We start from the raw sequence: 21,578 nt of genomic DNA, 5'->3' as shown, positions 1-21,578 counted from the left end.
TTCCTGGGTCAGGAAAACCCCCTAGAGGAGGAAATGGCAATACACTCCAGTATTCTTGCCTGGAAAACCCCATGGACAGAGGAGCCTGGTGGGCTACAGCCCATGGGGTTGCACGAGTAGGACACTTAGCGACTAAACCACCACCGCCACAGAAGTAGAGGATTCAAGCCAAATCTGTCTAGATCATGGTTGCTCAACACGTGGGCCAGACTCTACATCAGAATTACCTGGGGTGTTCCTTAAAAGTGCAACCCCCCTACACCCCATTAGGAGCCCTAATGGGGGTGGGGCCTGGGAATCTATGTTTTAAACAAGCTTCCTGTCTCCATCTCAGTGCTTCTTTCCCGCTCACTAAAGGAGGTTTCATTCTTTCTGGAGTTTTTTCTCTACTCTTCTCCAGTAGCATATTGGGCACCTATTGACCTGGGGAGTTCATCTTTCAGTGTCATATCTTTTTGCCTTTTCATACTGTTCATGAGGTTCTCAAGGCAAGAATACTAAAGTGGTTTGCCATGCCCTTCTCCAGTGGACCACATTTTGCCAGAACTCCCCACCATGACCTGTCTGTCTTGGGTGGCCCTACACAGCATGGCTCATAGTTTCATTGAGTTAGACAAGGCTGTGGTCCATGTGATCAGTTTTCTGTGATTGTGGGCTTCATCCTGCCTTCCCTCTGAGGGATAAGGATATGAGGCTTATGGAAGCTTCCTGATGGGAGAGATTGACTGTGGGGGAAACTGGGTCTTGTACTTATTGGGGGGGAGGGGGGCCATGTTCAGTAAATCTTTAATCCAATTTTCTGTTGCTGGGTTGGGCTGTGTTCCTTCCCTGTTGTTTGATCCGAGACCAGACTATGGTGGAGGTAATGAATAATGGCAACCTCCTTTGTTGCTGTAAAGAACAATATTGCATAAAAACCTGGAAAGCTAGGTCCATGAATCAAGATAAATTGGAAGTGGTCAAACGGAAGATGGCAAGAGTGAACAGTGAACAATGACATTTTAGGAATCAGTGAACTGAAATGGACTGAAATGGATGAATTTAACTCAGATGACCATTATATCTATTACTGTGAGCAAAAATCCCTTAGAAGAAATGAAGTAGCATTCATAGCTAACAAAAGAGTTCAAAATGCAATTCTTGGGTGCAATCTCAAAAACGACAGAATGATCTCTGTTCGTTTCCATGGCAAGCTTTCAATATCACAGTAATCGAAGTTTACGCCCCAAACAGTAATGCTGAAGAAGCTGAAACTGAACGGTTCTATGAAGACTTACAAGGCCTTTTAAAACTGACACCCAAAAAGGATGTCCTTTTCATTACAGGAGACTGGAATGCAAAAGTAGGAAGTCAAGAGATACCTGGATTAACAGGCAAATTTGGCCTTGGAGTACAAAATGAAGTAGGGCAAAGGCTAACAGAGTTTTGCCAATAGAACACACAGGTCATAGCAAACACCCTCTTCCAACAACACAAGAGGCAACTCTACATATGGACATCACCAGATGGTCAATACTGAAATTAGATTGATTCTATTATTTGCAGCCAAAGATGGAGAAGCTCTATACAGTCAGCAAAAACAAGACTGGGAGCTGACTGTGGCTCCAAATATTGCCAAATTCAGACTTAAACTGAAGAAAGTAGGAAAAACCACTAGACCATTCAGGTATGACCTATCAAATCCCTTACAATTTATACAGTGGACGTGACAAATAGATTCAAGGGATTAGATTTGATAGACAATGTGCCTGAAGAACTATGGAGCTATGGAGGGAGGTTCGTGACATTGTAGAGGAGGCAGGGATTAAGATCATCCCCAAGAAAAAGAAATGGAAAAAGGCAAAATGGTTGTCTGACCAGGACTTACAAATAGCTGAGAAAAGAAGAGAAGTAAAAGGCAAAGGAGAAAATGAAAGATATACCCATTTGAATGCAGAGTTTCAAAGAGTAGCAAGGAGAGATAAGAAAGCCTTCCTCAGCGATCAATGCAAAGGAAGAGAGGAAAATAATAGAATGGGAAAGACTAGAGATCTCTTCAAGAATATTAGAGATACCAAGGGAACATTTCATGCAAAGATGGGCTCAATAAAGGACAGAAATGGTATGGCCCTAACAGAAGCAGAAGATATTAAGAAGAGGTGGCAAGAATACACAGAAGAACTAGACAAAAAATATCTTCACAACCCAGATAATCATGGTGTGATCACTCACCTAGAGCCAGACATCCTGGAATGTGAAGTCAAGTGGGCCTAAGGTAGCATCACTACAAACAAAGCTAGTGGAGGTGATGGAATTCCAGTTGAGTTATTTCAAATCCTAAAAGATAATGCTATGAAAGTGCTGCACTCAATATGCCAGCAAATGTGGAAAACTCAGCAGTGGCCACAGGACCGGAAAAACTCAGTTTTCATTCCAATCCCAAAGAAAGGCAATGTCAAAGAACGTTCAAACTACCGCACAGCTGCACTCATCTCACATGCTAGCAAAGTAATGCTCAAAATTCTCCAAGCTGGACTTCAAGAGTACATAACTGTGAATTTCCAGATGTTCAAGCTGGTTTTAGAAAAGGCAGAGGAACCAGAGATCAAGTTGCCAACATCTGCTGGATCATCCAAAAAGCAAGACAATTCCAGAAAAACATCTACTTCTGCTTTACTGACTACACCAAAGCCTTTAACTGTGTGGATCACAACAAATTGTAGGAAATTCTGAAAGAGATGGGAATACCAGACCACCTGACCTGCCTCTGAGAAATGTGTATGCAGGTCAAGAACCAATAGTTAGAACTGGACATGGAAAAACAGGCTGGTTCTAAATTGGAAAAGGAGTATGTCAAGGCTGTATACTGTCACCCTGCTTATTTAACTTATATGCAGAGTACATCATGCAAAATGCTGGCTGGATGAAGCACAAGCTGGAATCAAAACTGCCGAGACAAATTATCAATAATCTCAAATACACAGATGACACCACCCTTAGGGAAGAAAGAGAACTAAAGAGCCTCTTGATGAAAGTGAAAGAGGAGTTGGCTTAAAACAACATTCAGAAAACTAAGATCCTGGCACCTGGTCCCATCACTTCATGGCAAATAAACAGGGAAACAGTGGAAACAGTGAGAGACTTTATTTTCTTGGACTCCAAAATCACTGCAGATAGTGACTGCAGCCATGAAATTCAGATGCTTGCTCCTTGGAAGAAAAGCTATGACCAACCTAGACAGCATATTAAAAAGCAGAGACAATACTTTGCCAACAAAGGTCCATCTAGTCAAAGCTGTGGTTTTTCCAGTAATCATGTATGTATGTGAGAGTTGGACTATAAAGAAAGCTGAGCACTGAAGAACTGATGCTTTTGAACTGTGGTGTTGGAGAAGACTCTTGAGAGTCCCTTGGACTACAGGAGATCAAACCTGTCAATCCTAAAGGAAATCAGTCCTGAATGTTCATTTGAAAGACTGATGCTGAAGCTCAAGCTCCAATACTTTGCCACCTGATGAGAAGAACTGACTCACTGGAAAAGACCCATGCTGGGAATGATTGAAGGCAGGAGAAGAAGGGGACGACAGAGGATGAGATGGTTGGATGGTATCACCGACTGGATGGACATGTGCTTCAGCAAGCTCCAGGAGTTGGTGATGGACAGGGAAACCTGGCGTGCTGCAGTCCACGGGTCGCCATGAGTCGGACACGACTGAGCGACTGAACTGAAAGGAGTTTTCAGCATCACTGGTTCAGGCCAAGGTCCCGTTTGTTCCCCCTTCTTTCCCTTGCCTTCGACCTGACTATGGATTTAGGCTGGAGGCTGCGCTGCGTAACCTCTGGCAAGCCTCTCAAGAGTCTCAGTTTCCCCGTACGTAACACGGGGAGCCCGGCGGGACCGCGGCGAGGCTCCCTGGAGGCCTCGCACGTCAGCCGCCTGGCGCACAGTAGGCACCCAGCAAGCGCGAGCCCCGTCGGGCCGCCAGAGTCCCGTCCCTCTCGGCCGGCCCGGGCTGCCTACCCTCGCAGATCTGCTCCCACAGGTTCTTGCTAGGTAGCTCCGAAACCTGCACCGGCGAGACGGGCAGATCGAGGGACTCAGGAGACACTACGGGCACCTGCGTCCTGGCAGTAATGGACGACTCGTTGGAGACTGTCCCTTCCAAGCGCTGGGCGGTGCGGCCCACAGGTCCGGGCGCCGCCATGGCCGCGGTCATGGCCGCCGTTTCCACGGCAACCGAGCGCCCAGAAAGGCCGCGACCCGGAAGAAGCCGTCTCTTGCGGGGACGGGCCGGCGAGTCGACATTGACTTCCGGGTCACGGCGGCGCGGGCTCTCACGTGGAGGCGGGGAACATTGGCCTTTGGGTGAGTTCGGAGAGCGCGTCGTAGGCGGGACGGAACCAGGACTGCAGACTGAGTCTGGGGATTTGCGCGGCGAGCCGAGGGACCGGACGAGGATGGCTTGCACCCTCAGATCCACGTCCCCCTCGTCGCCGGTCTGAGGCGCCATCCTCAGGAAGTTCTCCCGCCTTGGAGCGGACCTGGCACCCGGCGTAATCCCTCCCTCTTTGCGGAAACCTTGGTGCGGTCGGGCGTTTGAGGGGGCAGTCTGCCTTCGCGGCTCCCTTGCTTCCTCTTAGTGAGCCTGCGGTGGGAGTTGGGTTTTGGAGCACAGGCTCCGCAGTTCTGCGGGCTGGGTTCGAATCCTTGTTTTACCCCTTGCTGGCTTTGGGACCCAGGGCAAGTGAATTAAAGTCTCCAAGTCTCAGTTTGCACGTCTCTGAGATGGGTTATTTACACCGATCCTCATGAGGCTACTGCTAGAATTTAAAAGCGCTTTTGGAGAAAGTATTTTGCGTTCTTAGGCGACGCTGTAAGGTTTATTTCCCCTTCCCTTCTTGAAGGAATGAATACACTTGGGATGTCGGGTTTGAAGGAAAGGCTCTTCTTCACTGCCGAAGAGGACAGTGCTGCAGTGTTTTAAACGATGGAGATAGGAAGAGAAAGGGATTAAGCTGGCAACAAACACCCTTTGACTTCTTCGTTGTTATAGATCTCTAGACCACTCCTCCACTTGAGGCGCCCTTGGCTCCACCCTCTCCGGTTTGGCACCTTCTCCCTCTCCTTTGCAGGCCCCTCTTCCTCTGCCCACCCATTTAAACGTTAGAATTCTCTGAGGTTCTGTCTCAGGCTCGTTCTCTTCAAAGCTTACATACCATCCATATATTTCTAAATTTATGTCACCCATATCAGTCCAGTCACCTCTGAGCCTCAGACCCATACAGCCAGCTGTCCACCAACATCTCCCCATGGATACCTCAAGGTGTCTGGCGTCGCAGAGAGTCAGACACGACTGAGCGACTGAACTGAACTATTCCAACCAGACTGTTGCCTTCAGTCACCTGTCCGCAGTCACCTTACACTTCAGTTTTTTTGTCTTAGGGCTTAGCATTTCCATCCTGTGCTTGCCCAAGCTGGAAACCTCTTCAGAAAGTTTGCTGACAACTGGTAGGCCAGATTTGATGACCTCTCTTACTCTGACCTTACCACTGTGCTTGCTTTTATCACATGTATCACTGTTAACACAACTCTTTCCCATCCACACCTACTTGCTTCTTGATGGCAGGGAAATCTTTGTTCATTTCTGTGTCTCTAGCATCCCTTCCTTCATTCAGTGAGCATTTATTGAGTACCCACCCTGCTAGGTACAAAGCTGGGCCCTGGGAATACAGCAGAAAGCCAGACAGCCAGGAGGAAGCGTGGGGTTGATCCCTCAGATCTCCAGGTGCTATAGGAGCCAATTATGAGTGAACTTGAGCTACAGCTCAGACCTGGCCTGGCTCTTTGAAACAGCTTAGAGTGAGGCATGTCCAGCCTCTGGGCTCTGAGGCTGAGGAAAACTGCCGGATGAAGCAGCTCCTGGCCTTTGCTGCCCACTGTCCAAAGCTCCTGTGAGGAGCCATTTGTTTCTGGATTCCCTGAGTGTCTCCATGTCATCTAGTCCAGGAAGCAGGACCTGGGCTGGTGACTGGAGTGAGAGACTAGTCTAACTGGAAGCTGAAATGTATTTGATGGCCCACCCAGCACCTTCTCATAGGTGCCTCCATGACAGCCTCCCTCCAAAAATAAAGAAGCTGATCATTCAAGGTCATTAAATGTTGCCAATTTGTTTGAAAAATTAAAAACATTGAAACAGGCTTGTAGACTGGATGTGGCTCCCACCACCACCTGTGAGCCTATGATCTCATCTGGTTCATTGCCTCTTATGGATGGGGAAACTGAGGCCCAGAGAAGCCTTGCTAGGTGGCAAGACTATATGAATCACCATTTGAACATTCTCAGCCCCAACCGGGGCTCCTCACCATACCTCGCTTTTGCTCTCATTCTTAGGAAGGTAATTAGAAGAGAGTTACCCTAGGTATAGGCTGGGGCAGTTAATTTCCAGATGCAAAGCAACAGAGCTCTTCAGATGAAGCAAGGGTTAATTATATCACAGTTACTATCTCTGGTGAGAATGAGCAAGAAGAGTTAACCTAAGATTTCTGTCCCCTTCATCCAGTAAAAGGTAAGACACCAGGGGTAATGCCTGGCCTGTGGCTTGAGTGCAGGTGTTTCAGTGGCTGGCACAGGGTACATTTCTGTGGGATGAATGATTAGGCTTAAGAGGCTTGAGGAAGGGGGTTCGGAAAGCAGTCAACAATCTACCAAGCACTTTCCATGGATTATTTCTTCTTTCCAACAGCTCTCTGAGAAAGGACAGGTTATCTCCCCCCATTTTCAGGTGGGGAAGTTAAGGCCCAGGGAGGATAGGTGATTGACTTAAGATGAGGGAGCAACGTGGATTTATTTGAACCTGAGGCTGTCAAGATTTAAACTGGGGGTTTCCTAGGTGGCCCTAGTGGGAAAGAACCTGCCCGCCAGTGCAGGAGATGTAAGAGACTCAGGTTCGATCCCTGGGTCGGGAAGATCCCCTGGAGAAGTGCATGGCAACCCACCCCAGTATTCTTGCCTGGAGAATCCCATAGACAGAGGAGCCTGGTGGGCTACAGTCCATGGGGTCACAGAGTTGGACACGACTGAAGCCACTAAGCACGCACTGCTTCTTCCATCATATTTCCCTTTGCTCCCCAGGAATCGTGCCCATTTTCCCAGCCCCTAACCTTTCAGACCATCCACTCCAAGAAGCATGACTCTTGGTCATACGTAGTGGAGTTGTACTCAAGGCCACTTCGTGTGGGATAATTAGTACCATTTCTTTTTTTCAGGAATGATCACTAAGGCTCACAAAGGAGAGGTGGGCCTTGGGCTCCCAGAGAAAAAGAAGAAGAAAAAGAAAGTGGTTAAAGAACCAGAGACTCAATACTCAGTTTTAAACAGTGACAATTATTTCGCAGAGGTTTGTCCAAGAGCCACACCACCCTTGAAGGATGTGATCCAAGAGCAGGCACCCAGAATGCCTCTTGTGAAGAAAAAGAAGAAAAAGAAGGGTCACAGCACCATCTGTGAGGAGCACCTGGAACCTGAGATCACATTACGTGCTGGACGGACTGAGCGGTCACGCAGCCCCAGGACGCAGGCACTTGGTCTGTCTGAGTCCCTCAGTGCAGAGAAGAAGAAGAGGAAGTCCATGTCCCCTGGCTCAAGGGTGAAGACCTCTCCAGACCCCAGACAGGACGAGGAAGTGACCAGAGTTGGCAAGAAGCTCAAAAAACACAAGAAGGAGAAAAAGGCCAAGGAAGCTACAGCCTTGTCAGGCAGGGATCCTTGGTTCTGCGAGTCTGGGAATGCATTGTATACTCACTCAGCTGGGAAGGATGGCGTCCAGGAGCAGGCAGCCTCGGGACAGGAGCAGAAGCAAGGGAGTCCCAGGGAGCGCAGCGTGAAGGTGAAGAAAAAGAAGAAGAACAAAATCCACTGGGAGGGAGATCCCCCTCTGGGGCGCCCTGAGTGCTCCTGGTCCCTGGAGAGCAGCCCTACGAAAGGAAGTAAAAAGAAGCCAGTCAGAGTTGACGCTCCAGAATACATCCCCATAGGAGATGGCCCCAGGGCCTCAGTGAAGAAGAAAGTGAAGTCCAAGAAAAGGGTGGAGCAGGCAGACGCGGAGGAGCCAGCTCTGAAGAGGAAGAAGAAGAAGAAGAGGCAGGAGAGCGAAGTAGCAGAGGAGCCTTGGGAAGAGGTAGGCTTTCCTTCAGAAGCCAGCTGCTTGGGGAGAATAAGGGTGGAAGTTCGGAGTGTGTTTGTGTGTGTAATCAGTCAGAAAAGGGGGATTTATTAACACAGATAACTGGAAAGTTTGATAGCTGTCTAGCTTCAGGTATGGCTGGATCTGGGCGCTAGTGTAATATCCCCAGTAGTACAGGTATATATCCCTTGCTATCGAAACTTTACCCAAGTTTTCACTATTCTGCACTCAGGGTCTGGATTAATAGGATTAAGGTTTTGAGTTATTAATGGGACTTAATTACTATTAATAATTATTGATAATTATTTTTAATTATTAAAATTTATTAATAGGAATAAGTTTTCAGATAAATTCCTCTTTCTAAACTCTTACCACTTGCTATCTAAAGCTCAGGACCCAAATAGTTCTTGAGATAATATGATGTCCAGAGCTATCTGAGCTCAAGATACACAGTTTAGGGATCAAATTAAATTTGGATCACAGAAGATGCCTATGTGGCTTTTCCTCGCTCTGGCCTTTGTATCTTTCAATGCTGGTTTTAGTCTCAGGCTCCTCCCCACCCCAACCCCGAAGTGAGATGGTCCCAGCATCTCCAGGCTTTCGTCATAGTAGTTAAGCCACCCGCAAAAGGAGAAGGGCAGCCTCTCCAAAACGATTACGGGAAGTGTCCTGGCACTGCTCTCCCAGCTCTCCATTGGGTCACACAAACCAGAAGCCCTGGTCTGAAGCCAGTGAGTGGGCAGGGGCTGACAGCATCCATCCCACTGGCACCCTACTGTCCAAAGCTGGGGGGAGGTGGGAGTCCTGTTACCAGGAGGAGGGGAAGGGATGGCCGCCTGCTGGAGATGGCAGAGATATGCTGTCCATCCAGACCAGCTTCTGGGATGGGGGCGGGGAGGAAGGGGGTGGGCTGAGCACGGGGACCCGGGGGCAATGTGAGCGAACAGAGCCCTCCAGGGCTCAGTACGTGGGACTCGGGCTGCCAGACAGAGCACACCCGAAGCACGGAAGTGGCAGTTGTCACTGCTGAAGACCTCGGGGAAAGTGGCCATCCTGAATCTCACTGTCACAGGGTCCTGCAAGGGGCTGCACAAGGCAAGGACACCGTGTGGGAGCTGAGACCTGTGAGGGGCCGGGGCCGTCTGTGGCCGGGGAGCAGCAGGTGCGGAGACCTGGGAGGAGCAAAGGGGCGGGGGTGGCAGGGGCTGGGCCTGCTGGGGCCTGGCTGAGACTGTAGCCACTGCAGGGATCTAGACTTCCTCGTAAATAAGATGGGAGCCCGTGGAGGGTTTGGGAGGATGGGGTGGTGTAGTCCAGGTGTGGTGGTTTTATTATTTTTTGATTGAGATAGAACTGACATAGGGCATTCTGTAAGTTCAGGATGTCCCCAAGCTGCTGTGTGGAGTGGACTGGTGTTGGGGGTGGGGAAGCAGCGGTGGAGCCTGTCCTAGTCGTTCAGGCAGGAGAGAAGGTACTGACTGGAACTCAGAGTTGGGGGGGCGTGGGGCATGGTATGGAAGGGAACTGGGGGGGATTCAGGTTCGCTGCAGGGCTGCCAGCCCCTGCCTCTGCCTCCCCTAGCCCCTGCCCGCCCTTCCTCCACCATCAGTGGGGCCCTGGCCTTGCGCCTGGCTCGTTTGGTGTCACCTGGGAAGTGAGGTGTCGTCTGGCAGGAAAGGTCATGCTCTCAGCCTGAGTCGGGAGATCTGGGTTAGTGTGAGCCCTGTCCCTGAGCTGTGCGGTGACCTCGTGATGGTCCCTTTACTGCTCTGAGCCTTAGTTTCTTCATCTGGCAGATAGGTCAGTGCCACAGTTCTGAGGCCAGAATTGGGGAGCGTGGTGGAAGAGAAGGGCTTCGCAGGTAGCTGAGCAGTCAGGAATCCACCTGCCAATGCAGGAGACGTGGGTTTGATCCCTGGGTTGGGAAGATCCTCTGGAGTAGGAAAGTAGGAAATGGCAACCCACTGTAGTCTTCTTGTCTGGAAAATTCCATGGACAGGGGAGCCTGGTGGGCTACAGCCTCTAGGGTCACAAAGAGTCTGCTTCAACTTAGCACCAGTGGAAGAGAGGGGAAGGCAGGTGTTGTGGGGGAGGCGGGGAGGCGGGGGGGCGGGGTGGGAGAGGGGTGGCGCTGCAGCCTTGCGTCTTTTCTGGACTCTCACAATCTCACCTGCTGGGCTGCCCCAGTGGAGGCCATGGTCCACTTGAGCCTTACTTCCTCTGCCTTCTCTGCAGGAGCCCGACACGGACTTGGAGGTGGTGTTGGAAAAGAAGGGCAACATGGACGAGGCACATATAGATAAGGTATGGCTGGTGCTCATCATCCCCCACCTCCCCCAGCCCCCCAGAAACAGGCTCGCCTCCTAACCAGCTACAGGAGCCTGGTCCCGGAGGCGCTGGGGGCTTCTAACCGGCCAAAGGAGCCTGGTCCCGGGGGCGTCGGGGGCTCCTAACCGGCCAAAGGAGCCTGGTCCTGGGGCGTTGGGGGCTCCTAACCGGCCAAAGGAGCCTGGTCCCAGAGGTGTCAGGGGCTCCACAGGCCCTCAGGCAGGCCTCTGCCCCACCTCCAGGGGCAGGGAGCCTATGGCCGCCCTCAATGCTGGGAGAGCCCTTGACTGCCACAGCCTTGGCTGAGGAGCATCTGGTCCTCAGCATCCCAGGCTGAGGTTGTCCTACTCCTGACTGCCGCAGGGGGAGGAGAGGACATGTCCCCAGAACCCTCAGGCTGGGCAGGGGAGACAAGCTCTGCCTGGCCCATGTGCCACCTCCTTGGCTCCTTGCAGCAGTGTTGTTTTTTTCTTTTTTAACTTTATTTAAATATAATTGACATATTTAAGGTGTACAGTTTGATGAGTTTTAACGTATGTATCCATCTAGGAAACCAGCTAAGCAATTAAGATAAAGAACATACCCACCATTTCCAGAAGTTTCCTTGTGCCCCTTTGTAATCCATCCCGCCCTTCCCCATCCTCGGGTAACTGCTTCTACTCTGTCACTGTGAATTAGTTTATATTTTCTAGAATATGTGTATAATTGGGATTATACAGCAGTGCTCCTTTATAAACAGGCTTCTTTCACTTAACATAATCACTTTGAGATTTATCTATATTGTTGCATGTTTCAATAATTTATTCATTGTTATTGGCTGTCCAGTATTCCTAGTACTATTTGTTTTAATGTTAAAAACATTTTCAATTCTCAACTGAATTGCCTAGATTGCCTTTGGAAAAAATCAGTTGACTCTGCGTGTCTGATGTGTGGTGTAGGTCTATTTAGAGGCTCTCCATTGGGTTTCACTGATCTGTATGTCTGTCTTTACACTAGTACCTCATTGTCTAGATTACTGTAACTATATAATAAGTCTTCAGTCGGGTAGTGTAAGTCTCTAGCATCATTCTTTTTTAAGTTACTTTGGCTCTTTCACGGCCTTTGTGATTCTATATAAATTTTAAAATTAACTTGTTGATTGCTACCAAAAAATACTGCTGGGGTTTTGATTAGGATTGCCTTGAATCTCTAGGCCAATTTGGGGAGAATTGACATCTTAATAGTATGAAGCCCTCTGATCCATAAGCATGGCATCTTTGTCCATTTGTTTAGGTCTTCTTTAATTTCTCTCAGTAATGTTTTCTAGTTTTCAGTGTACAGGTCCTACACATCTTTGTCAAGTTTTCCTTAATTATTTTATATTTTTGGTGCTGTCGTAAATAGTATTTCAGTTCAGTTTTTCATTGTTGCGTGTATTGCTAGTCTGTAGGAATATAATAACTGCTGCACAGAAGCTTTAGGGTGGATTGTTTTATTGTGGACCAGCTTCTGCTATTGTCATGCCCAGAACTTACGTGGGAGCCGGACTTTTGGAATTGGGATATTTTGTGATCCTGGTCCCCAAAGCTTATCAGAACATCATAGTAAATAACTACATAAATGTGGCCTTGGGCCATTGCTGACGAGGTGACCTTGGCAGTCACCAGCCCCACGACCCCATGTAGGGGGCTGTGACGACCTGACGAGGCCGCACTGGGGAGGCGCTCAGCAAGGGCCTGCCCAAAATCTGTGCTTAGTAAGCGGGAGCCATTCACCTTCCTGTGTCCTCAGGCCGCGTCAGGGAGGGACTGCTGGACAGAAGCCGCAGGGTGTGATGTGGGCACAGCCCGGGGTGGCCCCACTGCTCCAGGAGAGAGAAATGGAGGAGTGCTTGCAAGCCAGCCATGTACGAGCATGGGGGGCCTACCAGATGTTTCATGGAGAATTCCCTACCTGATGCCTTTGGGGCCCTTCTCCCTGGAGGAGGAGCAGAGAGAATCAGTAGGATGCTGCTGCCAGAGCCCAACCCAAGGCTTGGCACAGAGTGCGGGCCTCCCAGAACCGGGAGCTCCCCAGCCTCCTGCAGGGCATAGTCATTTGGCAGGAGGGGAGGGGAGTGGGGAGGGCTGGGCTGCAGGGGCTGGTGAGGCCTCCCAGAGAAGACAGGTGAGCGCTGACTCGTCTAGGCCCAGCCCCTGCCCGCCTCTTCTCCCAGGTGTCCCAGCCACTCACATGCCACTTGTCCCTGCAAGGCTCACCAGCCACCTCTCTGCTTCCTATGAATTTGTGCCTGTTAAGTACTTCACAGTTTCTAAGAAAACTGTTTTGGGTGACAGATGGCCTCAATGTAAGTGAAGCTTTCTGCTTCACCTCTCCGTCTATTTTTTCTGTAAAAAGTTCCTTATGTCAAAAAAAAAACAAAGGTGGGAGAAGCAACCTGAAATCCCACCACCTAATAATAATTGCTGTTAACCCTTTGTTATATTCTTCCAGACTTTTCCTTTGTAACAGTATACCTGTGATTTCAAAGCAGCATGCAGTCATAGGCTGTATACTGTTCTTTTCACTTTTATCACTTAGCAGGTGAGCTGCTTTCCACTTCGCTGAGTGCACATCCACTGAAGTTCCACATGGTTCCTCGCTGGCAGCTTGACTCCCCTGTGGGAATCTGCCATCACTTTCTCTTTCATCCCCGCAGCTGCCACTCGACTTTGTTTTATGTAGTTTTGAACTACATAAACAGTCACCTCGTTTCAGCCTATGGCAGATGAGAAGAGAGGAGGAAAGGCCACAAACTAGGGGCAGCTGAATTACAACTGAACCCTTGGGGGAAGGGTCAGGCCCTCGAAGCTTCTGTATCCAACTGCAGCGTCATTAGTGCGCTGACTGTGGCCTTGAGCCACTCTGCTCACAGTGTGTGAGATCCCTGCTGTGCCGGGGGCTGATAGTCTTACGTTCCGAACCAGTTCATTGTGAGCGGGGGACTTTCTCACACCAGCCAGTAAGTCCCTGACATACTCAGCATCCTGCAGTTCAGCTCAGCCTGCTGCTATCTGCCTGGAGATACTGTCAGATCCCTCAGCTGAAAGGCTCTGTCCCACCAGACTACTCCCCACCCCCACCCCCCACATTCAGATGTCAGTCTTAAGCCAGGTTGTCAGCTGTGCCTCAGACCAACCAGCTACATATCAGAGGTTCCAAAGACTTCCTCCTTGGGTTCAATTAATGTGCCAGAGCAACTCACAGAACTCACAGAGGCACTTTACTCGATAGATCACTGGTTTATTCTAAAGGTATATAATTCAGGGGCAGCCAGAAGAATGAGACTCACAGGGCAGCGGGGTTTGGAGCTGCCATGCCCTCCTGGAGAGCTCCAGTCTCACCAAATATCCAGGGTTCACCAACCTGGAAGCTCTCCAAAACCCTGGCCTTTTGGGTTTTATGGAGGTCTCATTACTGATACAGTTAATTAAATCATTGGCCATTTGGTGGTTGAGCTCAATCTCCACCTCCTGGCCTCTCCCCAGAGGTCAGGGGGGTGGGCCTAAAGGTTTCAACCCTTTAATCTGGTGGTTGGTTCTCCAGGCAACCAGCCCCCATCCTCAGGTGCCTCCCAGAGTCACCTAATTAACATAACAACTTGAATCGTCCTTCTCAAGAGATTCGTAGGGTTTTTGGAACTCTGTGCCAGGAATGGGGTGAGTCTATATATGTATATTTCTCGTTGTATATTTCTTACTATAGATTACAGTATGATGGTTCTCTGTCTCCCAGTTATCCTCTGTGGTAGAGGTATTCGTCTGTTTGCGGATAAATAGACCATGATACAGAAAGATTAATTGACTTACCCAAACTACACAACTAGTTAAAGGCGGTGCTAGGATTCAAACTTGCCAATCCCTGTCTCAGCATTCTGTGTTCTTTCTAGAAGATGCTGTCAGCAAGAGAATTAACTACAATATCCTTTGCACAGCCAGGGCTGTGGGCCATATATTTTGGGAAAATTTCAACCCCAAATGGCTTTTACAAACAAAAGAAGGTTCTAATGCTAAAGGTAGATAAGCGTCTTCTAGTCTAGAAAGATTCATCTTTTTTCATTTTTTTGTCACATCTTGTGGCTTCTGGGATCTTAGTTCCTCCATCAGGGATTGAACCCAGGCTCCAGCAGTGGAAGTGCTGAGCCCTGACCACTGGACCACCGGGGGACTCCCTGGAAGATTCATCCTTAAGGAATGGAAAACAAGGATGAATGAGGCCTGCACATCTTAGGCCAAGGAATTGCTCCTTCAGGTGATTAGAGAATATTTTTGACAAATGCCTCCTGCAGTCTGTAGCAGAACAAAGCTGCCTGAGATACCACCAGATCCCTCAGGTGAAGATCCCTTCAGTCTCTCCCTGACTCCCACCGCATCTCTGTCCTGGCTTTGAAGCTCAAAGGAAACTGTCTGTCTCATTGCCCTCTTCGCTTTCCTTTCCCTTGCTCAGGTGAGGCGAAAAGCCTTGCAAGAAGAGATTGATCGTGAGTCGGGTAAAACGGAAGCTTCTGACACCAAGAAGTGGACAGTAAGTTTGCCACTGGGCTCTTTGAGGAGTGCTCCAGCGTCCCACCCACCCCTTTCACCTTGTGGAGCGGAGGGACAGGAGGCCGAGTCCATCTGGCCCAGAGGCAGCCCCAGCCCGCCAGCTGGCTCCCTTCTCCACAGAGCTCGTCCTGAGCTCATTTCCTTCCTTTTGGGAGAGGTGCTTGCCTACCTCCTGGAGAACTGGCTGCTTGAGATAAGCTGCCTGGACCTTTGTCTCCTCTTCTGGACGGGCGGGATGTCCTGGGCACCAGTCTCTTGGGGCACATGATGACGAGCCCTTCCCCGCAGTGGGCGGTGTCCTTAGAAGGCTGCTGGCACAGGGGAAGGGGGCAGAGGTGGGGGTGTGTGTGGCAGGCCTCTGGTCCAGTTGGAGTAGGAAATTTCCAAACCAGGGCCGAGGAGATGGGGCAGGAGCATGGGGCACGTGATCTGGCTGAAGTGGGGATGGGAGGGTGTGGTGGGCGCTGCTGCAGGGTATGTGTGTGGGAAAGCGGGGAGCTGGGGTAGAAGGCTCCGTCTGCAGGCCCGAGGCCTAGGAGTGGGCAGAGGGAAGAGAACTTGTTAATAGGCATGGATCTGGGGGAAGAGGATCCAGATGCCGGGAAGGTGTGTCTGCTTGTGCTGTTTGAAGCTTTCATAGCGGAACACAGAAAAGAACAGTTGATTTGAATCTAAAGACCCGCGATCCTTTCTGAGCTCGGCCACTTTCTATAGCTATGAGACTTGAGCGAGTAACTTCCCTCCTGTGAACTTCAGTCTCCGCACCTGTAACCTGGGACTGGTGCTCTGGCCCAGTGGAGTATGGAATGCAGCTTGTCGCATGTCGTTCCTCTAGGGCCTCCTTTCTCTCCATCCGCTTGAGCTGGGCAGAGCTGATAAGATTCTGTGATTGAGTGAGGAAGGCCAGAAGCCGGCCGGCGCCACCCAGAGCCACAGCCCAGCGGCTTTACTAGCAGACCCGACCACAGGGGGCTGCCCTGGGGCTATACTGGCGGACCCGACCACGGGGGCTGCTTGGAGGCTGGAGTCTTCCGAAAATGCTTTAGTGGCACTGCCCCAGGGCCCAGGACCCCTTGACTGCTGAGGAACATGGTGGGCATGTGAGACCAGGTCCCCTCCAGGAGCTGGCGCCCAGGACCCCTTGACTGCTGAGGCACACGGTGGGCATGTGAGACCGGGTCCCCTCCGGGAGCTGGCTCCCAGGACTGGTCAGCCCCTGCTCAGACCAAGCGCGAGGTTGTCAGATGTGGCCTCATTCTAGAAATTGAAGGCCTGGGAAGCTGTCTTTGGTCCTGTATTGGGGCCACGGTGAAGCTGGGGGAACTTGTCACCAGTTCACTTAGGGCAGCTGTAGTAATGACTGGTTCCTATTATTCTCCCAAAGCCGACCTAGAATTAAGAGCTCCGCTAGTGTTTGGCTTACAAGGGGAAAGTTCCTGGGTGGCACGGAGGTCAGCAGTCCTGGTGGGGTGGGTGGGTAGGAGGTGGGGTAGAACAGCCATCTCTTAAGGATTTAAAACCAACCAGGAATCCTGCTCTGGGTTGTTGGTATCAAGTCTGATCTGAGCCTCAGTGAGCCCTGTCGGGGATGTGGGGGGAGTGTTACACTCCCACTTTACAGATGAGGACATTAAGGACATTCAGAGAGGTTAAGTAACTTGACCATGGTAACACAGGTAGTGTTTGATCCTGAGTCTTCAGAGTCAGTCTTCATGGGGAGCTGGGTTTCTTGGGAAGGGAGCCTTCTGTTGGGCCACTTCTCTGAGGGGCTCTTTTGCATTTTCTTGAACATGGGTGATTAGTGCATGGGTGGTAGAGTGCTCTGGACAGGAATTGGAACCCTAGGTTCCTGGGCTGACTCTGCCTCCCGACTCCTGTGACCCTTAACCTCTCCGGGCCTCCATGCCTTTCCTGCTAGGAAATGCAGTGCTTCTGCGAAGATAAATGCATTTCAGACTCCTGCTTGCGCTCTCCACCTCCACCTTAGGCTGACAGATGAGTAGCCAGCTGGTGAGGCATGTTGTACTGACTGCCATGAACTGGGGGAGAAGGAGTTAAACAGACGGGCAGCTCGGTGTGAAAGGTGGCTCTGGTGAGGGCCAGACCCAAGACGCAGTTCCAGCAGGATTACTGAGTAGCCTGAGTCCCCTCCAGCTGCAGATCTCCATTTCCTCATCAGAGGAATGGGAACCCACAGCACTCCTCACAGGGCTCTGGTTGGAATTAAGAAGTAATTCCAGTGAGCCTTTGATCATCTGGAGCCTCCCTGACTGGGGGCTGGGGAAAGACCAGGGCTTTGGAAGCCAGGAGAGTAACCACCTGTTTTCTCTTACCACAGGGAACCCAGTTTGGCCAGTGGGATACTGCTGATTTTGAAAATGAGGAAAAGAAACTAAAATTTCTCAAACTCATGGGTGGCTTTAAGAATGTGTCCCCTTCCTTCAGTCGCCCCTCTCCCACGGTGGCCAGACCCAACATGGCTCTCAGCAAGAAGGCGGCCGACACCCTGCAGCAGAAGCTGCAGCAGGACTACGACCGGGCCCTGAGCTGGAAGCACAGCCGAGGGGCCGGCCTCGGCTTCTCCACCGCCCCGGCCAGAGTCTTTTATATTGACAGGAACGCATCCAAGTCAATCAAGTTTGAAGATTAAACTCTGCTGTCTTGTGCCCCAAAACACCCAACGTTGCTTTTATTGTTCTATCAGGCAGATGAAAGCCATAGGACAGTTGTCTTGAATCGAACTCCTGCGGAGATTAAGGACAACTGTGTTGATGCTTGGACAGACTGGGGTGAGGGCAGCTCCTTTCAAGACCCAGGAGAACGTGTTGAGTGGCTACTGTTTTCTGTGTGACGCTTCCATTCCTGTTGAGGACAGTATAACTAGCAGTAGCTCACACTTACCGAGTGCTTCCTGTGTGCCAGGCACTTACATGTCTCCCCTGCATTCATGTATTTAATTGTCATGATTTGGAAACAGGTGCTATTATTATCCTCATCTTAGGAAATGGGGTTCTGAGATGAGGAAACTGGGGATTAGGGATAAATAGTATTGCCTCGGGTCACTCGACAAGTGCCAAGAGTACTTTTGTGCCCCAAGGCCTGTCAACTATTCACTACACTGAATGTCCCCTCTTGGGAATTTCACCCAAAATACTCATTGGGATTAAAATGTCTTTTGATTGAAGAAACAGAGGCATATTACATGTCTACATCTCAAACAGGAAGTGGGATTAATGTAAACGGGCAAGAGCAAGCTTGTTCCCCTCCCCCTTGTTGGAGTAGCCACAAGCAGAGAGCATTCCCACCAAACAGATGTGGCTGAGCTGCCTCTGCCGCTGGGAAACTGTTTCTAAACCCATCATGCCTTCTGCAGTCTGTGTTCCTTCCATCCCCAGGGCTGTGCTGGGATTTAATCTTTCTGCTTTAACTGGATTCTGAGCAAGGCATTTAAGAGAGCAATTGGCTAATCCTCCACATGCACGAATGGCACGTTCATTCCCAGGGATGTGTTTACTGGATTCTTTCCAACCACAAGGAAGAGAATCCTAAGTGACTTCCATAGAGGAGGTCGAATGTCAGGAGGCACAGAGATGGTGACAGGGCGCTGCCTCATCAGCCTGGGAACAGTGTTTCCAAAGCCTCGATGCTGCAGCCAGCCTCACAAACTCCTGGTACCACCCTCCCGAGTGACATGTGACTACCTTCTCTCCATTCACCTAACATTTTGCTTCCCAGAATATAAGTTCTGCATGGGCCTTTTTCACACCACTTGGCTTGAACTCCCCTGCCAGACATGCTATCTCAGGCAGGCCTGGGCAGCCAGGAAATTCAGTCTCACATGGAAGGGGGAGTCCTGTGTAGGGAGTTGATTCAGCTTCCCATGAAGGAAACAAATGCTTCCTCTCTGCTCCACCATCCTACCTTGGCTTCATCAGCTTGTTGGAAAGATGGCTGTAGCAATTCCATGCAGCAAATCAAGACACTGGACCATTCCAGAGGGAGAAGAGAAGGCTTCTTGTGGTTCAAGGAAACTTCCAGAAGCCGTTTTGTCATAACTTGTTGCCCAGCATTGGGTGCCCAGCGTTGCCCGTCCATTCTTGAGCCAGCCTGGCATGTAGAGGGAAATTCTCAGGCCAGTCAGGGAGACAGGTTCAGATGCTGGCAAGGTGAGTGTGGGTCCATTACTGGCCCAGTGGGCAGAGAGGAGGCCGGTCTGCCTGGGCCCTGGCCAACAACCATTGGCCAGGTCTAGAGTCCTGCATACCTGTGATAGCCGTGATTCTGGTGGGCCACCTCCCTCAGAACCTGAACGTGGCCCTCCACGGATTCAGTCTTGAGATACATAACAGAAGAGGCCTACACGGTAAGGTTCTGCATTGAGTTAGCTCTTCAGGGCATGTCCTCTTCTGACAGGTGGTCTTGATTCACCCTATAGGAACTTGGCCCAGTGTGAAAGGACCAACCACGTCTCTGATCCGTGTGTCTTGCTGAGAGCTCACATCAGTTTGGGCCTGCATGGCTGTCAGGAAGGACCGTGCTCACCCATGTACTGTGTGATTCTGGAGAGTGGATGAGCAGTTGTCCCCCACCTGTCCCCATCATGGTCCTTCTCGTTAGGGGTGTGATAGTCAGGCCATTCCCCTCTTGCCATTCAGTGTGTAGTCTCTCTGTGATAGGATTTGACATTCTAGCACACTGGCAGAAGAGTTCCACTTGGCTTGGGAAGGTTTATTAGTCTGTTCCTAAAGCAGGGTCTAAACAGAGAAGGTTGGACAGCCAAGATGGCAGGATGCCAGGTGTCCTCAGATTGAACTTAGCCTTGTCTCGGCTGCTCTCGTAGGTGCAGACCATGCTGCTCTAGCGACGGCTCCAGCTCTGAGGTTAACTGGACCTCTCTGTCCTTTTGTAAACTGAACACTGTCTTGAGTCACCCCTCTCCACTTTGCCCCATGTCCTGGGTCCTCCTGAAGCTTTCTGCAAGGTGTTTTTTTGGTGTGATTTTCCATGTTCATTTGTTGATTCTGTGTAGCACACAGCCTGTCTCCACTGGAACAAAGCAGTTTTTGGATTTTTACTCAGAATCTGGGAGAGGTGGGTGGGGGTGTCTGGTATGTAAGCACAGCCAAGGTTTTAGTTGAATATATAACCACCCTGTTCTCAAGCACGTTGGCCTTTTCTCCCTTGGGGATTTCTCACAGACTGACCCTCCTCCTATGTATGGCAAGGGCCTTCCCTCCTTACAATTGCCTTTATCCAGCTGTTTCCCAAACCTCAGGATTCTTAACCACTTTATTCCTTGAGGTGATTTCCTGTTTCCCACTAAGTTCCTCCCTGAGGCCACCCTTATGCAACTAGATTGGCCCATCAAAAGTATTTGCCGGATTAGAGTTCTTCCCTTAAAAATTGTGTGTTTAGCTCTACAAACAGAATTGTTCAGGTTCTATGCATTCCCCCAACCCCCCGCCCATCCCAGTCCTCATTGGAACCTGTTAATATGTTGTGATAAAACAACAGGAGTTTAAGGTAGCAGATGGAATTAAGGTTGCTAATCAGTAGTATGATTTGACTGGGTCTACCCAGATAATCCAGGATTAAAAGTATCAATAGAAGACAGAGACAGAAGACTCAAGAGATTTGTAAGAGACACTCAACAAGCTGTCACTAGTTTGAAGACAAAGGAACCCCATGCTAAGGCATGTGGGTGGCCTCTAGAAGCTGGGAAAGGCAAAAAAAAAAAAAGATTCTCCCTAAAGACTCTGGAAGAATGCAGCCCGGCCAACACCTTCATTTTGAAGGAAAGGCCACTGGACTTCAGACCAGTAGAGCTGTAAGGTGATAAAACTGTGACATTTTAAACCCCTAAGTGTGGCAGTTTAAAGCAGCAATAAATTAATACAGGTCTCATGCAGTTTTCATTTTTACCTTATTTCCTAAAAATTTTCTTTTTCTTCTGGTTCCATCATTCTTCACAATTGTAGACCTCATGCCATGTAGGCCACAGTCTTCAGAGACTGGCTAATTTAGTTAACAGGCTGGGGAACCCACACGAGAACACTGAAAATCTCAGCTTTCACCTGGGCCAGGGTGACGCGTGAATCAGAAGCTGCTTTGGTGTAACGTATCCCTGACCTAATGTGAAAGTCCAAGTCCAGGTTAATGGAAGAGCAATAGAAATTTAGGCTTGACTCGGGCTTGGGCACTGATGCCATCTGGTGTATATAGACTCAAAATAGAAGAAATGACTTAAAAGTGCATAATTTGAATTTGCCAATTGATTTTTCATTTGAACAGTATCATATGGTTAAAGTGGTATAGGAAATGATTTTAATGGAATAATCTTGTGTAATAAAGGCCACTTGGGAATATTTAAGCAATGCCACCATGCTTTCTCAATATGTTTTGTTCAGTACACTCTGTGCTTCAGTGGAGGCCATTTTCTCAGCAGAATTCTTGGGGTGGGGGTGGGGTGGGGTTCACTGTTAAGCTGGCAGAAAATTCACAGCATATTCTTGGTCCCAAATTATTCA

General features: G+C 49.8%; 2 protein-coding genes across 3 annotated transcripts in view; one reads left to right on the top strand and one right to left on the bottom strand.

The window, feature by feature from the left end:
- Window positions 1–4,186, bottom strand: part of IQCK (IQ motif containing K) — a 151,755-nt gene extending 147,569 nt beyond the window's left edge. The window contains exon 1 of the mRNA XM_005697542.3: window positions 4,000–4,186. Coding sequence (XP_005697599.3) covers window positions 4,000–4,183 — 184 coding nt within the window. The 5' untranslated portion in view covers window positions 4,184–4,186. The remainder of the gene's footprint in view (window positions 1–3,999) is intronic.
- KNOP1 (lysine rich nucleolar protein 1) lies at window positions 4,351–21,426 on the top strand. Of its 2 annotated transcripts, none has more exons than XM_018040563.1 (6): window positions 4,351–4,532; window positions 7,245–8,155; window positions 9,234–9,323; window positions 10,397–10,465; window positions 14,954–15,031; window positions 17,390–21,426. In XM_018040563.1, exons 2-6 carry the CDS (start codon window positions 7,247–7,249, stop codon window positions 17,699–17,701), a joined length of 1,458 nt encoding a protein of 485 aa, XP_017896052.1. In that variant the 5' UTR covers window positions 4,351–4,532; window positions 7,245–7,246; the 3' UTR covers window positions 17,702–21,426. The 2 variants fall into 2 exon arrangements, with proteins under 2 accessions (XP_017896052.1, XP_013830388.1); XM_013974934.2 differs by having other exon boundaries at window positions 4,351–4,561.

This window comes from Capra hircus, chromosome 25 (assembly GCF_001704415.2).
Source record: "Capra hircus breed San Clemente chromosome 25, ASM170441v1, whole genome shotgun sequence".
NCBI classification, from domain to species: domain Eukaryota; kingdom Metazoa; phylum Chordata; class Mammalia; order Artiodactyla; family Bovidae; genus Capra; species Capra hircus.
This window is presented reverse-complemented; position numbering and strand designations above follow the sequence as displayed.

Coding starts and splice junctions, on each gene's coding strand:
- KNOP1 (XM_018040563.1), top strand. CDS start 7,247: ATGATCACTAAGGCTCACAAAGGAGAGGTGGGCCTTGGGCTCCCAGAG. Junction 10,466..14,953: donor ACGAGGCACATATAGATAAG/GTATGGCTGGTG, acceptor TCCCTTGCTCAG/GTGAGGCGAAAAGCCTTGCA. Junction 15,032..17,389: donor CTGACACCAAGAAGTGGACA/GTAAGTTTGCCA, acceptor CTCTTACCACAG/GGAACCCAGTTTGGCCAGTG.